At 54.0% G+C, this 8,465-nt stretch overlaps 1 protein-coding gene across 1 annotated transcript; it reads left to right on the forward strand.

Moving 5' to 3' along the window:
* The first annotated feature begins 295 nt into the window (after nucleotides 1-295).
* On the forward strand, nucleotides 296-3,059 carry TMEM81 (transmembrane protein 81). Its single transcript, XM_063418147.1, has 2 exons — nucleotides 296-1,560; nucleotides 2,230-3,059. Exons 1-2 carry the CDS (start codon nucleotides 1,492-1,494, stop codon nucleotides 2,977-2,979), a joined length of 819 nt encoding a protein of 272 aa, XP_063274217.1. The 5' UTR covers nucleotides 296-1,491; the 3' UTR covers nucleotides 2,980-3,059.
* The last annotated feature ends 5,406 nt before the right edge of the window (nucleotides 3,060-8,465 follow it).

Here is an 8,465-nt window from a genome sequence, read left to right on the forward strand (position 1 = left end):
AAATCTGGAGTAAACCAAACCCTGAGTGCTCAGGGAATGGAATTCCCAGAGGATCCGTGGCTGCCCCGTCCCTGGAAGTGTCCCAGGCCGGGCTGGATGGGTTTGGAGCATCCTGGGGTTGTGGAATCGCTGGGATTTGAGGTCCCTTCCCACCCAAACCAGTCTGGAATTCCCGGATCCCTGGATGCACTCGGAGCTGGGAGAGGAGGGCGGCTCCAGGGGGGGGATTGAGGGTGGAAAATCCTCCTGGAGCTTTCGGAATTCTTCAGTTCAACTCAGGGATTGTAAGGAAGGGAAGCGGGTCCAGATGTTCTTTACGTGTGGGAGAAATCCCTGTGGGAATCCAGGGACGCCCATCAGGAGACTGATTATTATGGGATGCCTTTTCCATAAAATTGTGGTCAAAAAATGAAGGAGAACGTGGTTCCATAGAACCGTGGGGGGTTTCCCACCAAAAACCTGGATTTTCCAGAGAAGAACACTTCAGCAGTGCGTTATTTTTTTGGGATGCTTGAGCACCGCCTGGATCCCTCTGGAATCTCCTCTCCGAGCGTTTTCCCGGGATGGCAGCGTGGGAACGATCCCTGTGGATCCAGCAGTGGAGGATTTGGGTCGGATCCCTCCGGAATGAGGGCTCTGGGAGCTCTCCCAACTCCTGTGGCTCCTTCCAAGGCTGGGAATTTTATCCAGATCCTCTCCCGGAGATCTCAGAGCCGTCAGCTCCCAGGATTTGCTCGGCCTTGCCCGAGGGTTCTTCCTTGGAATGTTGGGGGCCGTTGTGCCCCGGCTGTGACATCAGAGTCGCTCCCATGGGAGCAGCTCCAGGGCCTGGTGTGGGCACGGAGCGAGCGGAGCCAGCTCGGCTCAGACCGCCCTGGATTCCCATGGATCGGCCCAAACAGAGGTTGGAATGTTGGGGTTGGATTTGGGCAGTGCTCCGGACTCTGGGATGTGTTTGTGTAAATCGGGATTGGATGCGGCCTCCGTGAGGAATTGGGATTGCCTCACACTTCCACAGCGTTGTTTGGGAGATCCCAGCAGGGATTCCCGCTGGAAATTTGGAGTTTGGTGGGAAAAATGAAACTGGAGCCGCTCCTTTTCCAGCGGAAATCCATCCAAAATAAAATCCATCTCAAATAATGTGGGCAGTCCTACAGAGAGGGGGGAGCTTCGCTCTTAAATTGCCGAACACGCCCAAAACTGATGGAATTTGGGCAGGGTTGGATTGGATCTGATGGATCAGAACATCCTGCTGTCCTGTTTAAAGAAATTCCCGCTGGAATTCCTGGAATTCCCGCCCTGCTGGATCCAGTAACAGCCGTGCTGTGTCTTTTTTTAGTTGTGCCTCCAGCTCCACATCGGGGAGGATTTTCCCAGGTGGAAAGGATTAGATCTGCTGGGATGCCAGAGCCATCCCGAAGAACCTGGAGGATTCACGGAACGACTCCGGGGCCTTTGGAGTGCTGAGCTTGGACACAGGAACACCTGGAGATGGAGCGGGGCGCTATCGTGGTGATCCTGCTGTGCGCCCTGGGCATTCCAGCGGCGCTTCCCTCGGGAGCGGAGGAGATTCCCTCAGGACTGAGATTGGAGCTTCCCTCGGGATTGGGATTGAAGCTTCCCTCAGGATTGGGATCGGAGCTTCCCTCGGGACTGGGATCGGAGCTTCCCTCGGGATCGGAGCTTCCCTCGGGATCTGAGCTTCCCTTGGGATCGGAATCTGAGCTTCCCTCGGGATCTGAGCTTCCCTCGGGACTGAGATCAGAGCTTCCATCGGGATCGGAGCTTCCCTTGGAATCTGAGCTTTCCTCGGGATCGGGATCGAGCTCAGAGCTTCCCTTGGGATCGGAATCTGAGCTTCCCTCGAGCTCAGAGCTTCCCTCAGGATTGGGATCTGAGCTTCCCTCGGGATCTGAGCTTCCGTCGGGATCGGGATCGAGCTCGGATCTTCCATCGGAATCGGAGCTTCCCTCGGGATCAGAATCGAGCTCAGAGCTTCCCTCGGAATCGGGCTCAGGCTCGGAGCCTCCCTCGGGCTCAGAGCCTCCCTCGGGCTTGGGCTCGGGCTCAGCCTCGGAGCCTCCCTCAGAATCGGAGCTTCCTTCAGAATCAGAGCTTCCCTCGGGCTCAAGTTCAGAGCCTTCCTCAGGATCAGAGCCTCCCTCGGGCCCGGAGCCTCCCTCGGGTTTGGGCTCGGGCTCAAGTTCAAAGCCTCCCTCGGGCTCGGAGCCCCTCTCAGGATTGGAGCCTCCCTCGGGACTGGAGCCCCCCTCGGGCTCGGAGCCCGCCCCGCTGGGGCTGAAGGCCGTGGTGGCCGTGAACTCCACTCCCTGCAGCGTCACCTGCGGGCTGGGCGTGAAGGAGGAGCAGCTCTGCGAGGTCAGCCCGGCCGGGGAGCGCCGGAATTGCTCCCTGGCGCGCTCCCGCTGCCTCAGCGGCTGGATCTGCGGGCTGCAGCACCTCAGCATTCCCGAGGGAAATCCCGTCCAGCTCACCTGCCTCTCCCCGGACACCGCCAGCCTGGAGGGACAAAACTTCGGCTACACCTGGAAGTTCGCCCGCGGGCTCATCACCACCAACGACCTCCTGTTCCGTCCCTTCCGCAACCCCAGCCCTTCCCTGCGCTTCTCGCCGGCTCTGGAGTCGCATTCCGGCACCTACCTCTGCGACGTGCAGGTGCTGAGCTCCTTCCAGCTGGTCAAGAGGATCTACTTCGGCCTCAGGGTGTTCCCCAGGGGCCTGGTGGACCTGGACTTCCAGAAATCCCTGACGTGGGAGCAGCAGCTGGCGGCCGGCGCGGTGGAGGCGCCGGGGAACGGCAGCGGCGCGGCGGGGCCGGAGCGGCAGCGGGAATTTTGGGAGCAGCCGTGGTTCCACGAGGCCGTGCTGGGCATCGGCAGCGGCGTCATCGCCGGGATCCTGCTCAGCTTCGGGCTCTGCTGCCTGGGCAGGGTTTGCAGGAGAAGAGCGTTGGGATGAATGAACGGGATTTGAGGCAGTTCCCTGTCTTTGGCTCTTTGTTGGGATCAGGAATTCAGGAATGATGGGTGGCATTCTTGGGATCGTCCACTGGTGGATTTTGATCCTTCCCTTCCAGCTCAGGGTGGGATTCTTGGGATCATCCACTGGTGGATTTTGATCCTTCCCTTTAGTTCAGGATGGGATTCTTGGGATCGTCCACTGGTGGATTTTGATCCTTCCCTTCCAGCTCAGGGTGGGATTCTTGGGATCGTTCACTGGTGGATTTTGATCCTTCCCTTTAGTTCAGGGTGGGCTTCTTGGGATCCACTGTTGGCTTTTGATCGTTCCAACTCAGGACATTCCATGGATCTCATGGAATTGAATGGGATATTTGTAATTTATTTGCAACAAACATGGCTTATAAATTAATATTTTCAGCCACTTTGAAGCCTGGATTAGGAATTCAGGAATTCAGGATGGGATTCTTGGGATCGTCCACTGGTGGATTTCGATCCTTTCCTTTAGTTCAGGGTGGGATTATTGGGATCCACTGTTGGCTTTTGATTCTTCCTACTCAGGACATTCCATGCATCCCATGGAATTGAATGGGATATTTGTAATTTATTTACAACAAACATGGCTTATAAATTGATATTTTCAGCCACTTTGAAGCCTGGATTAGGAATTCAGGATGGGATTCTTGGGATCGTCCACTGGTGGATTTTGATCCTTCCCTTCCAGCTCAGGACGTGCCATGGATCCCATTACTAAAGGGATATTTGTAATTTATTTGCAACAAACACAGGTTATAAATTAATATTTTCAGCCACTTTGAAGCCTGGATTAGGAATTCAGGAATTCAGGATGGGATTCTTGGGATCCACCACTGGACTGGGTTTTGGTGATCCTCCCCTTCCAACTCGGGACATTCCATGGATCCCATGGAATCGAATGGGATATTTATGATTTATTTTCAACAGATACAATTTATTGTTGAATATTTTTGGCCACTTTGGAGCCGGGAAAGTCAGGACAGGGCTGGAGAACCTGTGCTGGATTTCCAGCAGGTGCTGCCAATGGAATTCTGGAATGATCCAGGGGGGATTTGGAGCGCCCTGAGCTGCAGCAAACAGCTCCCAGCTCCTCCAAAGGGTCTTTGCTTTACCTCGAGGTGTTTGGGGGTTTTAAATTTAACTTCCCATCCTTATTCCTGTCAGATTTCCTGGTATTTCCTTTGATTTCTCCCTCCTTTCCAAGAATTCCGGGGGGATGGAGCTGCCCTGGGTCAGGGGTGAGAGGAATGAGGTGATTTTTGAGCTGCTGTCGTTTCCCTCTGATCCGAGGGATGCCCCACTTCCCTCTGGAAGTTTATTCCCGTCCGTGACATCCTGGAAAAGCATTTCCAAAGCATTTCCTGGGATTTCCTGGGATATCCCTGGGCCGTGCAGGGCAGGGAGCACCGGGAAGGAGGAGATGAGAGCCGGGGGTGTTTGATCCTCTCAGAGCTGAGCTCATCCCTAAAATCCTTATGGGAACATCTCCGTGGGATTGGGATCTTTCATTTTTCCTGGTGATTGATGAGGATAAAGCAGGAATTCTGCAGGGAGTGGAAAATCCATGGCAGGATTTATAAAATACCTTTTTTTTTTAGTATTTTCTTTCATGTTTGCTCTTTGTTCCCTTTTTCCTTGTGAGCTACACAGAACCCAAATCCAGGGAAAACAACAGCACAGCTCTAACAGGGAACACGGAAGAATTCCCAAGTTTTTCCTTTCACCGGAATGACACAAAAAATGCTTTGTTATTGAAAAACATGAGTAAGGAGGGAAATAATTTTATTTATTTGAATGAAAACCAAACCAGGCACTTTCCAGAGCTGATTCCCAGAGGGTTTTGGGTTTTTTTTCCACCTCCTGAACATGGAAAAATTGGGAATGACCCATCACAGCGGGCTGGGAGTTAATGGCCCAGAGCTGCCCCATCTGCAGGACCCTCTCTGCTCTTTGTCATGGAAATTTCAGCGTCTTGGGCCCAGCTGGGATTCCCAAATCCAGCGGGATGAAAGCTCCGGCACAACCCAGCTCTGCTGGGGAAGTCAGGGCGGGAGCCAAAAATCTCCTTCATCTTTGGATTGTGGATTTTTATAATTTCTGAGGGGAGCCAGGTGCCCGGAGCAGGGAGAACGAATCCATAATTGGAATTTTTATTTGAAGACCGAGGGCTGGGATGGCCACCGGGGTCCAGCTGTCACAAAGGGCCTTTAATGGGATTTTTTTAGGGGATGCTCTTTGATTTTTGAAGGGATATTAAGGATTGGGGGGTGTTTATTTAACAGGGGGAGGAAGGGAGAAGGCAGGAAAAGGGGGGAATAGCAGAGGTTGGAGCTCAGTGCAAACAGGGAAGGAAAAATCCTTGGAACAGCATCTCCATCCCTCCATTTTTCCATCTCTCCCTGCAAAATCATCTTTTCTTAATCCCTGCCCCGGAATTCCCACCATAAACGGCAGGAATTCAGGAAAAAAAAAATTGAATTGGTGCCTGAACTCCTTTTTCCCAATTTTTCACAATCACCTGGAGGCGAGGATGGCACAGACTCCATGGAAACCCAGGGAACTCTGAACTCCATGGAAACCCTGGATTTCTGGGAATTCTGTGTGCTGCCCATTCCCGGCTGGAGGAATTCCCGTGGTCCCGAGCTTTAGGGAGCATTCCGGAGCTTCCAGGGCTGCTCTGGGCAGATCCAGGAGGAGCTGGGAGCAGAGGGATTGTGCAGAAATCCCTGGGATTTCCTCAGCCGAGTAATGTTGGTGTCACTCATTGGATGGCAGCAAAAACAAACCCATAAATTGATTTTGGGGCTTTCTGCCTCCTCCACCCTCTGCACCTGGAGCTGTTATCCCGTTCCCTGATCCACTGGGATAGAATTCCTGTTCCCACTTTTCCCTCTTGCTGCTGGTGTCCCTGCAGAGTGACCAGGGTGTCCCTGCAGAGTGACCAGAGTGTCCCTGCAGAGTGACCAGAGTGTCCCTGCAGAGTGACCAGTGCTGTCCCTGCAGAGTGACCAGTGCTGTCCCTGCAGGGTGACCAGGGCTGTCCCTGCAGAGTGACCAGAGTGTCCCTGCAGAGTGACCAGAGTGTCCCTGCAGGGTGACCAGAGTGTCCCTACAGAGTGACCAATGCTGTCCCTGCAGTGACCAGAGTGTCCCTGCAGAGTGACCACTGCTGTCCCTTCAGAGTGACCAATACTGTCCCTGCAGAGTGACCAGTGCTGTCCCTGCAGGGTGACCAGGGCTGTCCCTGCAGAGTGACCAATGCTGTCCCTACAGAGTGACCAATACTGTCCCTGCAGTGACCAGAGTGTCCCTGCAGAGTGACCAGGGCTGTCCCTTCAGAGTGACCAGGGCTGTCCCTGCAGAGTGACCAGGGTGTCCCTGCAGAGTGACCAGGGCTGTCCCTGCAGGGTGACCAGGGCTGTCCCTGCAGGGTGACCAGGGCTGTCCCTGCGGGGTGACCAGGGCTGTCCCTGCAGGGTGACCAGGGCTGTCCCTGCAGAGTGACCAGGGCTGTCCCTGCAGAGTGACCAATGCTGTCCCTTCAGAGTGACCAATGCTGTCCCTGCAGAGTGACCAGAGTGTCCCTGCAGAGTGACCAGGGTGTCCCTGCAGAGTGACCAGAGTGTCCCTGCAGAGTGACCAGGGTGTCCCTGCAGCTCCCAGGGAGCTGAGCCCAGAGTTCCAGGACTTTTGGGATCACCAAAGGCCGGAGCTGGGTAGGGGCTCCCTCCCTCGCTTTTCTCTCTCCATCCTTCCCCTCCTTCTCTCCATCCTTCCCTCTCTCCCTCCCTCCCTTTTCTCTCTCCATCCTTCCCTCTCTCCATCCTTCTCTCTCCATCCTTCCCCTCCTTCTCTCCATCCTTCCCTCTCTCCCTCCCTCGCTTTTCTCTCTCCGTCCCTTCCCTCCTTCCCTCCATCCTTCCCTCTCTCCCTCCTCCCTCCAAATCCCACCAATTCCAATTCTCTCCCTGTCTCTGCACACCTTTAACCCCTGGGCTGTATTTTAGGAAGCTCCGAGAGGTTTTAAGGAGGATCCAAAGCCTTTTCCTCCCGCTGGTGGCTCTGGCTGGGCTGTAAATGCAGATTTTTGTCGTTTCCCGAGGTCTGAGTGCCGGATTTGCAGGTGCAGATCCCTCCCCGTGGCTCTCCCACCCTGGATCAACGGGAAGGCAGAAGGGACTGCCCAAAACGGGGCTTAGCAAAGCCTGAGCTGCCCTGTCTGGAGAGGGATTTCCCTGCCACCACCTGGGCTAAAAAGGGCGAGGAATTGGCATTTAAAGGGAAAACTGCACAGCAGGGCCCAGGAAATTCCAGAATTGGGATTGCCCAGGCTGGCACTGGGATTGAGGAATCACAGCCAGGGAAAAATCCCTAAAAACCCCCTTGGGATGGAACCAGCAGCAACACCAATCAATTCTCGTTAACTTTGGTCAACTGCTTTACTGGGAGACAGAGATTTCAACAGGCAACATCGATTCCCAACCAGTCCTGGGGGCGCTCGGCTCAGCATTCCTGCTTTTCCCAGCCTCTGGAGTGGAGGGGGCTCCTCAGCATCCCAGGGCTTCCTTGGGATGTCCGGTCAGAGCTGGAATCCTGGCTGGATCTCAGCTTTTACAGTCCCAATCCGAGCCTGGAATTCTGGCTTAATGAATTTTCAGTGCAGGGAGATGAATCCGAGTCCAGGTTTTCCTTGTTGTCCCAGTGGTGGCTCCCTTGAGTCTCCCATTCCTGTTTTAATTTTGTCATTTTTTAAAATTCTTTCTTTAAGCCCCTCTGAAAGTGGATTTATTGACATTTCCATTTTTAGGCAGAGCTGCCTGAATTAGGGATTTGGGGAAAGAATCCCCTTCTCCCCAGACAGAAGGGAAAGAGGCAAACAGGGTGAGAAACCCACCCCAAAACCACGTGGGATATGGGAAAACTCGGAATTTGGCCTCACAGCTGAGACGAGCACCAGGCTGGGGCTGCAAGTGAACACCAGAGTTGTAAAAAAACCTTCTCAGGCTGGGGCAGAGCTCGATCCTCCCGTGGATTTGCCTCCTTGGGCTGGTTCCTGCAGGATTTGGCTCCATTTTTTGGGAAAAAAGGATCGATCCCATCCCACCAGTGCTCCGAGCTGGCTGTGCTGGGATGGGTGTGGAACATGCTGGTCCCTGAACTCCTCAGTCCCCGTCCCCCCACAAAATTCACTGTACAGAGTTTAAAAAAAACAAAAAGTCAGATTTAGCAGTCTGGTTATCTCATACATGGCTTCGATAAGGCAGAAAACCTATGGATACAGTGAGGGGGAGGAGGGCAGTTGGCTGCAGAATTCCCGGGGAATTCTTCGTTTTCCTCGTTTTCCTTAAAAAACACTTAAAGACCCACGTCTCGTACGAAAGCTTCCGTTCCTCCAAACCAAACCACAACAAAAAAAAAGCTGTTCCTAATTCCTTCCTCCCTTCCGACCGC

Source organism: Prinia subflava, chromosome 23 (genome assembly GCF_021018805.1).
Source record: "Prinia subflava isolate CZ2003 ecotype Zambia chromosome 23, Cam_Psub_1.2, whole genome shotgun sequence".
Taxonomy (NCBI): domain Eukaryota; kingdom Metazoa; phylum Chordata; class Aves; order Passeriformes; family Cisticolidae; genus Prinia; species Prinia subflava.

What these genes read in the sequence shown, in the direction of transcription:
- TMEM81 (XM_063418147.1), top strand. Translation starts at nt 1,492, where the DNA reads ATGGAGCGGGGCGCTATCGTGGTGATCCTGCTGTGCGCCCTGGGCATT. An exon ending in CAGCGGCGCTTCCCTCGGGA is followed by an intron (nt 1,561 to 2,229) that starts GCGGAGGAGATT and finishes TCGGGCTCGGAG; the next exon opens with CCCCTCTCAGGATTGGAGCC.